General features: G+C 44.2%; 1 protein-coding gene across 2 annotated transcripts in view; it reads left to right on the top strand.

Moving 5' to 3' along the window:
- The window catches only part of CABLES2 (Cdk5 and Abl enzyme substrate 2), a 124,248-nt gene extending 105,687 nt beyond the window's left edge, over nt 1–18,561 (top strand). For both annotated transcript variants that reach the window (XM_069243155.1, XM_069243156.1), the window contains 2 exons: nt 10,754–10,958; nt 15,353–18,561. In XM_069243155.1, coding sequence (XP_069099256.1) covers nt 10,754–10,958; nt 15,353–15,493 — 346 coding nt within the window. In that variant the 3' untranslated portion in view covers nt 15,494–18,561. The remainder of the gene's footprint in view (nt 1–10,753; nt 10,959–15,352) is intronic.
- The last annotated feature ends 682 nt before the right edge of the window (nt 18,562–19,243 follow it).

The following is a 19,243-nucleotide window of genomic DNA, read 5'->3' as shown; positions in this document are numbered from 1 at the left end:
TTAAGAACACATCCTTCCTTATTGTTTAAGGTTGTTTCAGATTTTCACATTAATCAAAAAAGTAATTTCTGGTATTTTTCAATAACCCTTTCTCACCCACGGAATGAATTCTTCACTCTTTAGATGTTCGAAGAGTTCTTAAGTTCTGTTTACATAGGACTAAAGAAGTTTGCAAAATAAACCAGTTATTCATAAATTATGGCCCTTTAAGAACTAGCACAGCTTTATTTAAACAAACTATAGCTAAGTGAATAGTTTCCTGTGTTAATTACCCTTTGCTACCAGTTAGGTTACAAGCCTCTACAAGGTAACCTAGAGCCCATTCTACACATAGTAAATCTGCATCTGTCACCTGGATTAAAAATGTCCCAATTACAGAAATTTGTAAAGCAACTACATGGAAATCTGTTCTTACTTTCACTAAACATTACTGCTTAGATGAAGATTCAAGAGCTGATTCTTTGTTTGGCCAAGCAACTTTAAAGAGTCTTATCTAATTAGAGTTACTATTAGTTGTCTCATGCTCGTTTAGTCTACACTAATAAAAAAAAATGTCTAACATTTGTGGTTTTGTATTGACAACTGCGAGTTAGGGATATACGTGCTACTCTATTCAATGTTTATGACTATCAGTGAGGATCCTACAACGCCGAATGAAAAGTTAATTACTTGTATTCCTAGTTCTGCATTATAGGTATCCTCACCGAAGTCATAAACAACTCTCCCTCCTCCACATTATAAGGTACCTAGGTACCCAGGGCATTGGGGTTCCAGGGGATCCCTATGGGCTGCAACAGTTATTCTGCCACCTATAGGGAGCCCCATGTAAAGGGTTTTGCAGGCCTGCCATTGCAGCCTGTGTGAAACGGGTGCATGCACCCATTTTCCCTACAGGTCATTGTAAGTCACCCCTATGGTAGCCCTTCCAACGGGCAGGGTGCAGGTACTTGTGTGTAAGGGCACCCCTGCACTAGCAGAGGTGCCCCACAAACTCTAGCCCCATTTTACTGGACTTTGTGAGTGCAGGTTGCTATTTTATATGTGTACTGGATAAAGGTCACTACCTATGTCCAGCTACATAGTGGTAATCCCAAATCTGGGCATGTTTGGTATCAAACATGTCGAAATCATACCCCAATTCTGTTGCAAGTATGGAAGTATGATTCCATGCACTCTGGGGGCTCCTTAGAGGACTTCCAGCATTGCTACCACCATACAGGGTTTTCCGGGAAGCCCAGCTGCTGCCATCCTTCAGACAGGTTTCTGCCCTCCTCCTGCTTGATCTGATCAAGCCCAGGAAGGCAAAACAAAGGATTTCCTTTGGGAGAGTGAGGTAACACCCTCTCCCTTTGGAAATAGGTGTGACTGGCTTGGGAGAGGTAGCCTCCCTAAGCCACTGATTTGCTTCATGCATAAACCAGTACACACCATTTCAGGGACCCACAGGCCCTGTGCTGGTGCAAAACTGGACAATGGAAAGGGGAGTGGCCACTCCCCTGTCCATCACCACCTCAGTGGTGGTGCCCAGAGCTCCTCCAGAGGGTCCCTGGGTTCTGCCATCTTGATTCTATGGTTGTCAGGGACCATCTGAGTGGCCAGGCCAGGCAGGTGACATCAGAGCCCCCTCCTGATAGGTGCTTACCGGGTTAGGTGACCAATCCCGCTTTCAGCACTATTTAGGGTCTCTCTCTTTCTTGGGTTGGTCCTGAGATTCAGCTTGCAAGATTCCAGCAGGATCCCTCCTCAACCCTTACTTTGACTTCTGGCCTCCAGAACTGCAACTGGAACTTCCAGGACCCGACAAGCTGCTTCCAAGAAGAAAGGACTCTTCAGCAACACTGTTTCGACGGCTCTTGTCAATTTTGCAACAATTTTCTCGCTGTGCATCCTCAGAAGACTGCAGCTCTCCAGCCTGCACAAGTAGAAGAAAGAATCTCCCTTGGAGTGAAGGAGTCACTTCCCCGCAATCGCAGGCACCTACAATGAGCGACAACCAGCTGCATTGATTCCCCCTCTCCTGCAGAACTGCGTGGGTCCTGCATCACGGGTGGTGGTCCGGCTTAGTCCTCTCTGCCAGCAGTCCAACTTTGGTGGAAGTAAGCCTTTGCTTTCCCACGCAGGACAGGGACCCCTGTGCACCGCGTCTCTTGCAGCTGCCAAAGCTTGTTTGCATCTCCTCCAAGGGATCTTCAGGTGACGTGTAGCTCCAGCACTCTATCCTACAAAGCATAGCCACCTGCTTGGTTGTCCTGTGGCGTGGGATCCACGTCTGTAGTGCTGCATGGGCTCCTTCTGAAACTGCTGTGTCCTGTGGGCTCCTTCTATGACTCCTGTGTCCTCCTGACTCCTGTGTGGGCCTCCTGTGGGTGCTGCCTCTGCTCCTGTGGACTCTCTGCGACGCTGATGGTCCCCTGTGACTCCCCCTACTAAGTTGAGTCCTACTGGGCCTTGGTGGTCCCCGGCAGCACCTCTTTTCTACTAACTGTGAGTTTGCCTTTGCCAAGGCTTGTTGGTGGAAATCCCGCACCGACACTCGCCTGCAATCTTCCTTCTGGCGTGGGTCACCTTCTGCATCCATCTGGAACTCTTCTCCGGCTCCTGGGCTGCAGTGCTGACCTGTTCTTCTGAACCGTCGAACAACTCCTGCAGCCACAGCTGGATGAGTAGTATCTCCTTCTCCTTCTCCTTCTGGACTGCACTGCGACACTTGGACTTGTTCCCCTCTCTCCACGGGTCTTTTTTTCTTCAGAAATCCACTGCTGGTTTTCTTGCAGTTTTCTCTGGGTGTCCTCTTTTTCTTCTTTTCCTCCTTTTGGGTGGTTTGGGGAAAATTCAGTGTTTTACTCCTGCATTCCTGGTCGCTGGGTGGGGTACCGTTACTTACCTTTGTGGTTCTCTAGTACTCCTAGCTCCCCTCTACACATTTTACTTACCTAGGTGGGGGTACCTTATTTGCATTCCATTTTCTTAGTATATGGTTTATGCTCCCCACAGGGTCACTATTAGTTATCACTATTTGCACTGTTTTCTAACCTTTTCTATGCCTATTTCTGATTGCTTGTGTATATATTTAGTGTATTACTTACCTCCTAAGGGTGAGTCACATGTCTATTATTTTGTGGTGACTTGTGCCAAAAATAAAGCACCTTTTTATTTTTGTACAACGGAGTTTTTTCTTTCATGTGTGTAAGTGCTGTGTGACTACAGTGGTATTGCATGAGCTTTGCATGTCTCCTAGATAAGCCTTGGCTGCTCATCCACAGCTACCTCTAGAGAGCCTGGCTTCTAGACACTGCCTACACTTCACTAAGATGGGACACCTGGACCTGGTATAAGGTGCAGGTACCAAGCCAGCTTCCTACAGGGGCAAAATCCAAAACACCGAAAGGAAGTGCTGACTATTTGAAATTTGTTTCACTTCCAAAACTGACAAATACGAGCACTTCACCTTTTTGAGCCTTCAAAAGGTAAGAATGCAGCTCAGTTGCTGCTGACCATCATTGCTTTAGCATGTCGTCTCTGAATGGGGGATACTGGACTATGACATTTTTGTCACTGCAGTGATGCACAATGATTAGATATTCCAATGGGGTTTCCATTGTCGAATTCCAGGGAGAATGCCCAGAGCATTGACTGTTCTGGCTTATATTGGTACACTTTCACACCATACAGGCTCCTCCCAGAGGTGACTGAAAACATTAACCAGTGCAATATAAAGATGATCCACCATGCTCACAGCTGGCCTATTCCAGTGACTACAACCTTCTAATGGGCCTAGAGGCAGGAATTAGGGTGCTGTATGTTTCCTGAATAAACCCAATACAAACATCTAAATCTTTCCTCTGAGCATATGAACATTCCAAAGCAAGCAAACTACCTACCGTTCCATGAGCATAGCATGTGCTTTGCAGACGACAAGGCCTTGCCTTTGTGGACACTTAATTTATGTCTAGAAAAGCGGAGTCATACAGGACCTGTCCAAAAATGAATATACACTCATCGTCTGTATTTTGCTAAATCTGGTCCTCTATTTGCCCCTGCTGTTGCTTATCTCTTTTACACCATACCAGTGGTTCAGTAGTTCTTGGTGGGACGTAGGAAGTTATTTCTTCTGTTAAAAAACCTGCCACTCCATGATATTTCAATATTGTGTCCGTACTTATGCCCCCACCCCATGAACGACACATAAGGCAGACCCTAACAATAAATCATGTAAAGTTGCATTTCTTGTGGCTTTTACATCAGCCAGAAGAGTGAGAATCATGGTACAAGTGCTCATCAGCATTACTCTATATTTTCCCACAAAATGTCCTTAAGATCTCACCTTTTATCACCCTTTCACATTACTCTGACCCTTTTGTTGCCCTCACAATATCCATGTTTCACCTCTATCAGCGTTGCCCCTACATATCTCAATGTTAAATGAGCCCCATTGTATTGTTTTGATAATATTCGAATCCTGATTGCCCATGGCCACGTGGTGAGTATCTTCCTTGAATAATTAAACAATCCACTGTTGCAGGGGGCTGGCTCAGTGTATGGCGAGCACCTATGGTGTGGCTCCCTATACTGAGTCCAGGCAACACTTAGTGATAGTGAATAAGTGTCTAGATAGCAAAAGCTCTCTAGGGGGGGGGGGGCTGAGGTGAGCAGCTGAGGCATATCTAGGAGGAATGTAAAGCAAGTGCACTACCACAGTAGTCAGACAGTAATTCCCTCACAAGAAAGAACCACACAAGTGTGCAAGAATAAATAACACTTTGTTACAGCACTACTGCTAGACTATCATTGGTATATCTCCCCTTGGAGATAATATCCACACATCATATATAAACAAAATAACAAACAGACATAGCATAAAAATAAACAGGGCCCAATGGAAGGGCCAAGCCATATACTAAAAAAGTGGAATGTGAAATAGTGAACCAAACCAAAGTAAGTGTGTTTGTTGGCTAGGGGTTGTGGTAGATAGAAACACAAGAGGTAAGTACAGTAAGTGTACCCAGCAACTAGGTGCAAGGTAGTTATCCACTCAATACTCCCATAGGCTAACACATAGAGTAGTGGTTGGAGTTTGTGGGATTCAGGACCCTTCCCATTGAACCCCGAGGACACCAGCAGACAAGAGAAAAATTGGAGAGTGCCCCACCCCATGATACCCAGAAGACAAAAGTACCTACACAAGGGACCCAGATGGAGAAGGGACTCTCTCTGAAGTCGGTGGATTCCTTGGATTGTCCAGCTGCTGTCATGACCCGTAGACCAGGCCGGTGAAACCCAGGGAATGATTCTGGTTGTGGAGGACCTGCAAAGGAAGGGGACAGTGTCCAGTACCCTTGGAGGTGCCCAGGTGGTGCAGGTGGCAATGCCCACCCTCCGGGAGGTGAAGTTCCTACAAGTCAGTGGAAGAAGAAGTCCAGCTGCGGGGTCCAGGAGCTTCAGAAAATCCCAGGAGTTGCCTAAGAATTGTCCCTTGAAAGTCCCTGGATTGCAGGAGGGTCAGTGACCAGCCAAGCACTGGCAAATGCAAGCAGGAGCTGAAGAAGGATTTGTAAAGTTTTGAGGACCAGCAAGGTCCAGGAGACTCTACCCTTGAGGGGGAGTCCGGGCTGGCCCTCGGCACGCAGGAAGGCCAGCAGCAGTCTATGGAAACCCCATGAGTGACCCACATGCGAAGGACACAGGGAGTCACAAGGAGGCCTAACCAGCACAACAAAACAGAAGTCCCATGTCACAGGAGTTGCAGGACCGGGGCTGATCTTTGAGATGCAGAGTGCTGAAGGCCAGGGCATCTTGGCACCTTAAGATCTCCTGGAGGAAGAATCAACAAGCCCTGGCAAGTGCAACAGTTGCTGTGCAAAGGTGTTCCAGTCCAGTGACAGGAGCCAGGGTCCACAGATTCCCAAGTTGGTTAGAAGACAAACAGGACCCAGAGGAGGCCACAGACTCTCACTATCTGTGAAGCAGGATCTTCAGATGTCCGTGGGACTGTAGACCCGTTGGACGACGTTGTCTTGAGGTACCTGCGGATGCAGGTGAGAGCCTCCTTCACTCCAAGGGAGATTCTTTCGTGCTTCCAGGCGCAAGCAGAGTCCTTGTGACCCTGGAGGATGCATAGCCTTGGATGTTGCAGAATTCTTACAGGATTCAGCGAAACAATGTTGCAATGGGAGCCTTCCCACCAGAAGCAGACGTGTTTGGGTTCCAAACCAGACCAGTAGTGGTTCCAGAGGCCAGGAGTGGAAGATGTCTTGCAGAGAGTTCCTTGGAGAGCCTTTCTCAATGAATCGGAGGACCCACCTGCAAGGGAGCCCTTTAAGTAACACTATAAGGGGGTTGGTCACTCTCTAAAGTGTCCCACCTGTAAGAGGGGGTCAGGAACGTCATCTACCTGGCCTAACCAGTCCAAGGCTGCCAGGGGCCTCTGCACATCTTATTTCTAAGATGGCAGAATCAGGTGGCCACCTTTCAGAGCTCTATACGCCTCTCTAGGGGAGGAGCTGAACAAAGGGTGGTCACTCCCCTGTCCTTTGTGTAGTTTAGTGCCAGAGCGGGATCTGTGGGTTCCTAAACTGGTGCAAACCGGATTATGCAAGAAGGACACCAAATGTGCCCTTCAAAGTAGTCTGGTGGTGCTCAGAGGCCACCCCAACCCTTAGAGACCTAATACACAGGGGGAGGTGGTCACACCTCTCCCATGCAGGAAATCCTTTGTTCTGCCTCTCCGGCCTTAGCCTGGCTCACCAGCAGGAGGGCAGAACAATGTCTGCTGTCAGCAGCAGCATGAGCTGGCAGCTAGACCCCCTAAGGCCGCACAGGCAGAACTGGGGGAATCCTCAAAGGAACCCCCAGAGTACACGGTATCATGCAACTCACACTGGAATCTGTGTAGTTGCATGATTCCACCATGTTTGATACCAAACATGCCTAGGTTCGGAGAAGCCATCATATAGTTTTACTACTCTTGTTGACCAGTGTCCAATACATACCTTAAGATGGCTTCCCTGCACTTATAGAGTCCAGGAATTGGCCTGGGGTCTGTAGGGGCACCCGGCTCATGCAGGGATACTCTCACAGTTAGAGACATGCACCCTGCCCTTGGGCTGAAGGACCTACAAGAGGGAGTAAAACCTATAGTGTCTAAGTGAGTGACCAGGTGAGGTGGTGAAAGGGTGCAATGGCAGACACAGGCACAATACATGCTGCAGCCCATGGGGGGGGAGGGGAGGAGGGGCCCTGGCATACCAGTGCCCTGGGTACCCGAGCATCATATACTAGGGGCTTAAGTGGGTGCACCAGTATGCCAATTGTGGGTGTAAACCGTTTACGAGCAACTAAATTTAGAGGAGAGAGCAGTCACAGGGGTCCTGGTCAGCAGGATTCCAGTGAGCTACAATCTAAATACACTGGCATCAGACAAACAGTGGTGGGTAACTATGCTAGAAAGATGGAACTTTCCTACCACTCTCCTTCCTGTAAAACAAGGAGCACGGTTTGAAATTGGTTTGATTTGATCCCTGCCTGAACCATTGTCCCTCCCAAATTGAGCTGCCTGGCACAGCTGAACATTCTAGGGCAGTGGAGTGCTTAGACTTTTTTTTTTTTAAAGGACACTGTCAGAATCTTTCCATGATGAACTGCAGCCCTGTGGAGGTTCCAAGTGTCTTTAGGTGGGCTGTATTAGAAGCAGTTCTCGTTCAGAAAAGCTTGTCCCCATTACAGTCCCACATAATGCTTGAACCTGACTTAGCTACCCACCAGTAGCCAATCTGCAGGCAGGTATCAGGGGTAGCAAACTATTTCAGAAGTCAGATCTTGCTGATGATGTGACAGCAGTGATGGTTCACTCTCGGGACTTGTGAAAGAAGGTGGGAATCATACAGAACATATGCAGAGGACAGAAGTAAATCCTAGCCATTTAATGCAACCAGATTTGGGAGTAGGGATAGTCGATGTAAAACAAATTTATTCTACTGGTATGTATTTTATTTTTTTATTTTTTGGTAGTGTCCCGAGTCAAAGGCCAAATGGAGGGCTCTTGTGCTCCTTCCATTGGTATATACCCCTTTGTTTCCATCCAGCTTCAAATAATGAGATATGCTGCAGACAGATGATCTGTAATAGGTGCAATGTGATCCAACTTCTTGATCTCCTTTAGACTTCAACAATATTCTGGCTCCATAACAGAACAAACAAAAAAAAATGAAAGCCAAACATAGCGATAAGGCACAAAAAAGCACCAGTTTATTATGAAAGTCTAATGAGTGAGGCAGGTGTCGACTGTCCCAGTGCAGCTGATCGGTCCAGTGAAAGGTTTGCATTAATAGTGGCTGCCATGGACACCGATGGACTGCCTGGGACAACTGGTAATTGCATTAACCCCCAGCATCTGTCATTTCTACCAGGATGGAATTCATCTTTAAGGTTTAAAAAAAGTTTGTGAATGTCTAGTTTTTTTTTGTACCTGTGCTGCAGCTGCCTTCTGCAGTAATGTAACAGGATATGAGTGATGTGTGTGAATTCATGGAAAAACAGACGCTGGAAAAAAAAATTGGGAGGAAACCAATCATGGAAAAACAGTTAGAAGCAAATACAGTTTTCAGGAAATAAAAATCTAAAATTAAAGGAAACCTTAAGATAAAAATAATTTACTGTTAAATCAAAAATATTGATTGTAATATTGGAGTAACTAAACATTATTACTTTATTGTACTTAGAAATTAGAAAAGTACATAAAATCTGAAATGGAGTATGTTTTAACAATGGAAAACTTTAGAGTAGCCCATATGCAATCTCATACATTTAATTTAATTCTCTCTCATAGTTCACCAAAAGAGGCAGTGGCACTCAAAAGGGTTGCTAATGCATTTAACGTATGTAATCACAGTCGGGCTTATCTGTTTAGGCTTCAGCGAATGCCATTTTGAATTCCATTTAAGTATCCAGTCAATTTAAGTGCATTACTACACCTAAGAAAAACATACTGTTATGCTGATTGCTTTAACTTTTTAATAGTAGAGAAAGAAATCATCATTCTCCGGTATAATCTATATATTTATTTTGTCTAGTATGAGGCAGTTAAGGTGACTTGGTACTTTCATAGGATAACAATGTTCCTTGTCACTTTCAATAACACGTATGTAGCAAAACGTGTCATCCTCTTCTGTGTAATTAAATAAACTGCAAGTAACAATACCCCCTTTTGCGTTCTTCTTTTTGGTGAGAGATATGAAAGAGGACTGAAATACGAAAAAGAGGCAGGCTGTGCTCCACTTGGCCAGGTGCCCAGAAGGTTCAGGTGTATGCCAGCAATCTGCCATTATGCGTATATATAAATGTATAATGGGTTTTGTTGTCCCTCTCACATCCATTCACCTCAAATAAAAAGCATGTTTCCATCAAAACCTTTGCCTTGGAAAGTAGGCATACAAAAGTCAATTTTGGAAGCAAGCCATTCTGTGAATTGCTTTCTATAAAATGGCAAATGCCGTTCTTCTTACAAATTTCCTTTAAGCTGTTTAGGTGAAATGGTTTCTCAGTAATTGTATTGCACTTAATTGGTTTCTATAAAAAATCACATACAACTGGATATGGCACTTTTATATTGGATGCAAGTTGGACTCTTTACAAGGCTCACAAGTTCTGTAGGTGAGAGACCTTGCTTCAAGCTTTTTTGGTTCTTTAGATTTATGAGCAGCGGAAATTAAATAATTCATTGGGTCATAAAATGGTAACATCAGGGTTTGCCGGAATAGACCTCTGTTACAAGGGATGGTAGGAGAGGCACTGTAAAGGTTTGCTGTAAAAAGACTTCTAACAGGGATAGTTGCTAGACTGTAGCAAGAGAGCTCTGGAAGCATGGCCATTTCAGGCAGAGCCTGGTGAATGGGAAGGTTAGTTTAGATATATGGATTCTTGTTGTAATTTTAAGCTGCGAACAGATTGGATTATTGCAATGCAGAATGGTTTGGGAAAGGTTACTAAACACCTGAGGAGCAGTCATGTGGGACCTTAAGTAACTGAGGTGAATGAACTGTACATGTAGATGTGCTGTGGTAGGAGGTGAATACCAGTTGGCTGCAGGAATTAATTACATTGTTCCAGCTGGTAAAGCTGGGCAACATGGCTTTAGGTTAGGTGGGTGCCTAGTTTAACCTTCTGCTTCAAACTGAAGGACCGGTCTGCTGCCTTTGAAGCTTTACCCAATACATTGGGTCGTCTGGGCTTTGCCACCAAAACAGGAAAGCACGAGATAGAAGGGCAAATTGTCTGGCTAGGAGATGGGTGCTTTGATTCCCCTAGAAAAGGATTGTTTGCAGTTTGCTAACTGCTTGAGATGGGTCAAGGATGGGTAGCCGCACATATAGTGGACCACTATCCTTCAGTGATCATGTCCTCTGTGTTAACATTTAAATCATCATGATTTAACAAGACATGCTGCCTAACCTTTGCCGGGCGTGTAACTCCCTTCAGTTGGCACAAATATGTTGTGTGTATTCTGGTCGCCCTAGAAATAAGTTATTCACTTTTATTATATATATATATATATATATATATATATATATTTTTTTTTTATTGGAAAACATCGCTAGATATTAGGATATTGCTATATTCCTTCATAAAGCAAGCACATTATGCAAATGGCTGTATCTTCTTGGGGGATAAATGCCCTATTTTGAAAATCACAACATTAATCTTGTATTGAAGAGGGTTCTGTTATGACGTCTTAATAATAACCAGTTTCTTCCCACAGCTTGAAGCGTGAAATGCAGAATATTGCCGAGGAGTGTGGGCTGGAACCAGTCACTGTGGCGATGAGTTACGTCTACTTTGAAAAGTTGGTGTTACAAGGCAAGCTTAACAAGCAAAACCGCAAACTGTGCGCAGGAGCTTGTGTGTTGCTTGCAGCCAAGATTAGCAGCGACCTCAAGAAGCACGAAGTCAGCCAGCTCTTTGACGTAAGTACGCGACGCTATGAGAGGATACCATCGACTGAGTGAATGAACATCGCTGTAAGTCTTCCACTGCACGTATGTTACGAATGTGTCGCCGGCTCTATGCTGTGGGTTTTACAGGCTGCCACCTGCCTCTGCTTTCCCAGGCTTGCCTTACCACAATCTGCGAGTGTGCTACTGGCCCAAAAGCTTCTGAGAGCTTTGGGGCCTGTTGAGCGACTACGTGCACTTAGACCCACAAAACCCTGGGAATGGTTTCTCAGCTGAGCTTCCCCTCTGCTGAAAGACAAACCACAGTCCAGACTTAAGCACGATGCAAATGTAACCATACAGTATATTTGGAGCTTGGTGTAGAACATATGCTTTCTCTTTAGTAAGTCATTGCTTTTCATTTGTTCTATCCAATCAGACAGCAGACTCTTGCATCACACATTTCTTTCTGAAGCCATACCTGGCTTTTTTAGAAGGAATGTTACGTGTTCGCACAAGGCTCACGCGTCATTGGTTGTTCCCAATGACCCATAAGCAGTAAAGACACATTGTGGAAACCATGTGGTGCCAGCCATAGAGCAGTTGGTTTTTTATGACACATAATGCCTTGCTTTGTTCTACAGCATGTCCACCTTCCAAGTTATTTCTACCTTATAATTAAGGCTCCCAGTTTTCCGTTTTTACTGCTAAACACAGACCGAAACCCATCTATTTTCCTGTCTGTGTTTATTTTTAAATATAGATAAATATGGAACACAGGTGGTGTTTTAGACGATTTGCACTACTACTACTACTCAGTCATGACTGATAGGCAAATAGCTGTGCATATTCACAGATGGAGGAGTTAAACAGATAGAATATTTCCTAATGTAACTTTTATATAACTGCAGTAGTGCCAGCTGTTTGTGCTGTTCTACTATACAAATGGTTTCATATTTCTGTATTGAAATGTAAATGGGTAAAACCCACTGACCGCTCAAACCATGACTAAGCATTTGTTGGTTAAATGAATGTGGAAATATACCTGTGGTAGCTTTTTTTTTTCTTTTTTTTTTTTACACCAAGCACAAAATAACTATAGATAAATACAAATAAAATAAGCAAAAAAAATAAAATAAGAAACATGGATAAATACTGATAGAAATGTCAGAAAAATAAATCCCAGAAGACATGAAGCCCTATATATAATTTGTCCCCAGCATGTTGAGAATATGAAGGAGTAGGTTGAAGTAAATAACTATTTCTCACCATATCGGTTAATATCTTCTTACTATTGGATATGCCAAAATACCAGTGACTTTACAGCATCCACACCCTACTCTAGACACATCTGTTTTCTCTTTCATAAGTACAGATTCAGTGGTGAGTGGTGACTGTATTACTTCATCCTCATTTCTCAAGCTGTTAACCAGGGTCATAACAGGGCACTGATGGGAATGGGCCTGCTGGATGCCTCTGTCAACTTAATGACTAGTGAAAGGTTGGTCTACAGGAGGAAGCAAGCCTTAGGGTTGGAGCGAAGCATGTCCTAACAAATGGCTGTGAGAGTAGGTGTCTATAGTATAACCAAATACTGCAGTATTTTGAAAAATATGAGCTTTCGAAGAACACGGTCACAAACAATCTCAAAGTCAAGGAAAGTGAACAGTAAAGGCATTTCCAGTGTAGCTCACATAATAAACCATTATATACGATTATCTGCACATCACATCGCCTTCTGCCTCCCTTATTCATGGGAACAGCACCCCAGAATCAAGATATAACCAGGAAGATGTGGGGTAAGAGCGCAGAAGGAACCAAACCAAATATCCCACAGAATTAGGACTTGGTTTGTCACAAAGATGAACACATCAATGCCTGGCACCTCCCTTGCTCAGGGTTTTCAGTAGATCGCTGAGCACAGGGCACCCATCTAAGGGGCTTGGTGGCGGCCGAGGGGAATTCAGTTGGAAACCAAACAGTAAAAGTTGAGCTGTTCCCAAATATAGAATTAATCCCTATCACTGCCAAAAAAAAATACAATGGTTCTGTAAGTATCTAGTGTCTGCAGGCTATCACTGGGAGAAACTTCAGTGACTAGCTTTCTGAGACACCAATGTTTATTAGCAAGCAGCAGCGGGTTCTCTATAGAGGATGTCTGAAAATCCATTTTCATGATTTTCGTGCGACTTGTTACCAGAGTCACTGATTCAAATTGCACTTCACCTGCGTTCAGCATGGGCAATGCCACAGATGACCTGCTGGATCTGACTTGGTGCATTTCAACTGAGGGCATAGGTGGTAAGGGTACCGTGCTACAATTAGAATTTAATTAATTTTGTTAATCCGAAACATGAAAGAGTGAAAGAGTTTGGGTGGGAGGGAAGGAATATGTCGTTGACGTACTTGAAAACTATACACAATCAATTGAATTAAAAAAAAAAAAAAGGAGCCAGCTATTAGGATTACAATGAGATACAGCCACGCAGTGGTGGGAAAGTTGAAGATTGGCAGAGGTGAACACGGACTGAATTAGCTGAGCAGGCAGGAAGTGCAATGAGTAAAGTAGAGCAGTATTTGAGACTGGGTGAAATAAGTGTAAGAAGGAGACTTTTTTTTTTTTTTATTTATTTATTTTTTTTTTCCTTGGTTATGGCAGGTGGGCGGGAACAAACAGACAACAGGTGGGTGCAGCTGGAAGGGACGGAGCAACATGGGCAAGGGGGTGAAAGGGAAAGAAACAAAAGGGCAAGAAAAAATAAGGCAGGACCTGAAGCAAAGCAAGCAACGGATGAGCAGCTGATGGACACTAATAAAAGTAAATCAATCCTTACTCCGAACTGCTGAACCGTAAGTGATATTGGCGAGCAATGACCAATTAGGAGGCAGCAAATAAGAGTGACAACGAAGCAAACGAATGGTAAGCAACGGGTGGGCTCCAAGTCAATTACAGTAAACAGCAATCAGAAGGCAACAGTGCTAAAAACAGAAAAATAAACCTGAATGAAGAGGAGGATAGAGTGATCTACTGTATACCTGGTGTTTCCAGAAGGAATGTTGTGTTTAACCCCTCAGGTACCCACCTCGTCCTGGTATGGGCCCTCAGGGGAAATGCTAGCACTCATTCCCCCCACCCACCCCTTCCCCCCCTTCCCCCCCTACCCATGGGCAGGGCCGGAAGAGGAATTGCTTCCCCCTTCCAACCCCTCCCCCCCCACAACCCCTCCAGTGACGTCTGATGACACGCTGACCTCATCAGAGGCCGCCCCCACAGCAAAAGTATTTCTCTTTCGATCACAGACTGGGGGCGGGAGAGGCATCAAAGGAAAGGAAAGATGTGGTTTTCTGATTCAAGTCTGCCAGTTCCTGAAAGCTGGGAAGATGGTGATTTTAGCACCTCAACCCCTTTGTTAATGCCATTTTCAGGGGGAAAAAACACAAGCCTTCTTCTGCAGCCCTTTTTTCCCTTTTTTTTTTAATTGCTATAATTTGGCTAATTTCTTGGTCTCCTCCAGGGGAACCCACAAACTCTGGGTACCTCTAGAATCCCCAGGATGTTGGAAAAAAAGACGCAAATTTGGCGTGGTTAACTTATGTGCACAAAAAGTTCTGAGGGCTCAGCGCGAACTGCCCCAAATAGCCAAAAAAAGGCCTGGCACCTGGGGGTTATTCCCAATGACCCATAAATAATTGAGACATTGTGGGAAAACTTTTGGGGACTTGCTTTGTACTACAGTATTTCCACCTTCCACGTTATTTCACACACCAGAGGGGGGTGGATTCAGCGCTTAATTTGGTAATAAAAAGAAGCCAGTACCCAAAGCTCTCATCTGAAAGGTGCGGCAGCTATAATTAAATGTGCGAGTACAGAATTCTGAGGTAGCGTAATCCTGAAGCCATTTCCAGACTCTTTTTTTATACATTTACAGCCATTCCCTCCCCCTTCAGCTCACCCTTGCAGCTTTCTCCCTTTGTGACGCTTTTTCATTTTTCTCTTTCGCCATCTTTCCCATATGTGTCTCTTGCTCGCAGTAAATGCCTGAGGCAGAAAAATAAGTTCTGGCCCTCAAAAATAAGTGCCGGTGTCGCGCACTGGAAAAAACTGGCTCAAATTCAGCACTTGGTGGATCAGTCCACCAGCTGAAGTAGAGTGAACGTGGTTTAGGAAAGCAAAGAGCAATGTTTCAGTTGAATTTTCAGTGGTTAAACACGATTATATAGAGTATGAGGGCAGTAACGCATTACAGCTGAGAAAATCAGTTGGAAAAACGGAGAAACAAGTTCATTGAAATTTGCACCTCAATAGCAAACATGGATGAACAACATTAATTGGAACAGTGTTTCTTTAATATGCTATTAAACCGACCTCGCATCGGTCCACACTGGCTAATTAATGCCTTGGTATTTTTTTTTTTATTGTCTTGCAGAAGCTGGAGGAAAGGTTCAGATTTAACAAACGAGACCTGACTGCGTTTGAGTTCACCGTCCTCGTGGGATTGGAGATGGCTCTCTACCTTCCTGAAAACCAAGTGTTACCTCACTTCCGGCGTCTCACACAGCAGTCCTAAAATGGTCTAGTGCGGTCCACGGCAGATCTGTTAATGGGCCCTGACTACAGGCTGGTGAATCCGTGCATATTAACTCGCCTCAAAGCCCCCCACGCCTTCTGCCTGTAGCAGGCATGGTGGGATGGGTGGGACATATTGGCTTGGAGTGCCACACTCTAATGGCTTTCAAAAAGTTGAACTTATTTTAAGTTTTTTTTCTTTTTTTTTTTTTGTTCTTTCAGGTTGGGTTTTGGACATTAAAGCACAATGAAACCCGGGTGCTGGTGCAGCGGGCTGCTGTGGTCTGTCCTCGATTTTAGGAGGTTCAGAATGGGTAAAACTGTTCGTCCATGAAATATTGAGCTGTTTTTTTCTCCTTTTTAATTAGCTCACATATAACTGCTTCCATTCCAAAACCCCCAAATATCCAACGGCATTTTTAACAAGAAACAGTATACTTATTTTTTTAATGAAAACGTGCCTAAAACTGTCTGGTCTGGTACCAGAATTTAAGTTATTAACTTATACTGCATAATTAATTTAAATCGTTAAAGCAATTTATCCTTTTTTAAACTTCATTTGTCGGTTTCGTCTTTCCTGGTTCTGAAGAGCGTATCAATAGTGTTATTGGTTGTGGAGCGAGATTGCCTTTGAAGAAATTCCTTTTTTACGTATTTATAGCATTACCTGAATAAATATCAGTTATTTTTGGTGGAGGGATGTTTTTAGATTCTCACCGGTTCTAAATCCGCTGCAGTAGACACAGGGTTGCTGTCGTCCACCCGTACCTGATAGTAATGATGTTGGATAATACCTTCCTCAGTCGTGATGTTTCGTGTTGGTTATCTGTACCGATTTGTCTGACATTAACACTTTTTATATGCAGATCTATATATATGTGTATTTGTAAAACATATTCCTGTATTTTTGGGCGTGCCCTTTTTGGAGATGGATTCGTACTGATGTCTTTGTTTTTTGTGTGTGTACAGCTATTGTTACCAAAATGAGGCAACAAAGTGAAACCCTGTGTGTATTTTCAATGCTATTTTCAAGTGACGACCTTTGTTCTTCCAAGCATTGCTGCCACTGTGATGGTCTGCACCGAGTTAGCATTTGTTACACATGGGGGACTTCTCTATGTTAGAGGTTGTATGATTGGGCACCTTTTCGTGCTGCTCGCCAGGGCTTATGCAAGACTTGCGACTGATGTTCCTCCCATGTGGCCTGAAAGTATCCAAGCTGTGTGCGCTCTCTATCTTCCCTGAATCCCAGCGGTCCCAGATGTGGTTATTTGGCCTCTGAAGCTCTTGTGAGTCTGTGCTTTGCATAGATTTTGTTCTCTCCATTCAACATATGCACCTCCTAGGCCCTTGCAGTAAAGAGCGGTTTCTCTGTGCTCCACAGTACCATGCCCTGGAGCTTTGCAATACACAGCTGTCCACCAGGCCCTCCCCAGCACTGCCCCTTGGACCTCTGCAGCCCTCTGCTGTGGCTGTAGAGTGCTGCTTTTGGATCTGTGCCATACCACTCTGTGCACCCCTGGCTTATAGCTAGGCTTAAACATCACCCTGAGGCCATCAACAGCTGTCCCCAGGATCTCTGCTATACGTGAGCACTCTCACTGCGTGCCATTTCCGCCTATACCTACCACCGTGTGCCATGGAGTTCGACAATAACCACTGTTGTTAACTTGGTCTGCCAGTTTCTGGCTTCTCTTCGGAGTTCATGGCTATTCTTTGAAAGTTTTTGTGAGTTCATTTGCAAGTTGTTGACTGCAGCCCTTTTTCCTGGCAACAAGCACACACTTATGCCCTTCCTCGATGCCTCCCATCACCAGTTGCTTAACAAGTTGTTTTCAAATCACTCCTAGAACTTTGCAAAACTCGTTGCGCTTACTTCTTAGTTTTTAAGTCTGCCTGTAAATTTCCTTTAGCAATATTAAAAAGACACACCGCAGTGCCAAAGGGGTTATTTCATTTCAGAATGCTCACAATGTTTCCTGCTAATATGCGCCCTGTATTCTTCTGTGTTTCTCAAGAACTGCTCCTGTTTGACCAAGAGGTTTGCCGATGTTGCATAGCCATTGTGTACCCTTTTCCAGAAAAACTCATTAGCATCTCCCCATAAACGTGCTCTAAGCCTTTTTTGTCGTATATGATGTGTGCAGGAATGGCTACAAATGCGCTTTTGCCAATGAATGCTTTATTCTGTAAATTGTCAGTGCACGTATGTGACGGCAAAGACCAACCGGGATTTAAATTAAGCTGGTTATCTTCAAGTACTATTCGATCGACCCCGGTGGAGGCCAAGTCAGCGTGGGCCAAGCTTGACGTTTGAGCTGAGACTGAAGTGGTGGCTGCAATGAACATCCCTTAGTGTTCCCTGCTTCATGGTGTGGGGCTTCTCGCCTACTTTGGTGTCCTTTGAGGATCCTTCGCTGCTCTGATAGAGGGGGCTTGGTGATTATTAGCTTCTGATTGTATGTATTACTGAAAACTAAGATGACACATTCACCTGTAGGGGGCACTGCAGCACTAAGGAGGAACATTAATGCATAGACTATCAAGTGGAAAAAAGCACTGCTTTAATGCCCCCTAGTAAAGGAGGCACCATTCATGCGTACAGGTGGTGAACTCCCAACTATCTGTTGTAACGGAGGCAAATCTGTGGATCAGCGCAGTGTGACTTGGGGAAAACACCCCCTGAAGAACATCGAGTGCTCTGCTCTCCCTGGTCCTTGCAGAGATTGTGTTTGCCGTTGCCCTGTACTCTAGCAGAAGTGGGGTTGATACAATGTACTATGTTAGTCGGTAGACGTTATTAGCGGCTGTTTTAAATCCAGCCTCTTTAGGGAGCACCGTATGATGGAACTCCCAATGGCAAAGTTTCAATGTCTTACTATGGGATATTGGTGATAACCTGCCAAGAAAAGCCAGAAACTTTAGTCCGTCTTGGATTCTTAAATCACTATGCCTTGGATTCATAAGAACTGAGTACTTTAGGCTTTCTTGCCCTTATTTTGTAGTTCAATTTGTTACTCTGAAGTGGAAATGCACTTGCAAAGAATAAAATAAAAAATAAAAAATAAACATCCCCAGTGATTGGTCAAATTCCAATATTGCAGCAGGATGTGTCTGTCATCACTTGTCAGTGAATTATGAAGTACTTTTTCTCCTCCTATTGTACTGTTTTCTGCTGCCCTTAAAGTTGCATGTGTGCCCAGATGCACCCTGAACAGGACCTAGAACTGACCATTATTTCCAGGCGATAGGAAGCGTGCTGTTTGTGTGATTCAGTTTGTTGCCATCCATTATCTCGTACCGACACAAGTGTAAGGTCATTGCCACTACATCGAATTATTAACAAACGAGTTTCAAGCGGATGTTTGAAGACCGCTCTACACCCTGAAACATTACATTTCAGTGTAATGTTCTTTATATTCAAATTCATTATGGTGGACAAGTGGGGGGTAATCTGAGCCCATGTCCACTCACTTAAGAGGGATCAGAATTTCTCAAGAATCAGTTCTATGGTTTAATTTTTTATTCTGTCCGCCACCGCCTCCAATCAGGAGTGAATGTCAGTTGTTCTAGGGGACTACACGATGTCTTTCGTTTTTATGTTTAATGTAACAACGAGACAAAAATAAACTTAAGCGTTGTACACTCCCAAAACAATTGTACTCATGGAAAAAATAATACAGCAAACTAGAGTGCTTTCCATCTCTTGTAACCTTTAAAATCTATTACATGAAGCACCATACCTAAAACA

This window comes from Pleurodeles waltl, chromosome 7 (assembly GCF_031143425.1).
Source record: "Pleurodeles waltl isolate 20211129_DDA chromosome 7, aPleWal1.hap1.20221129, whole genome shotgun sequence".
Lineage (NCBI taxonomy): Eukaryota > Metazoa > Chordata > Amphibia > Caudata > Salamandridae > Pleurodeles > Pleurodeles waltl.
The sequence above is the reverse complement of the archived record's forward strand: the minus strand, read 5'-3'. Positions and strand labels throughout refer to the sequence as shown.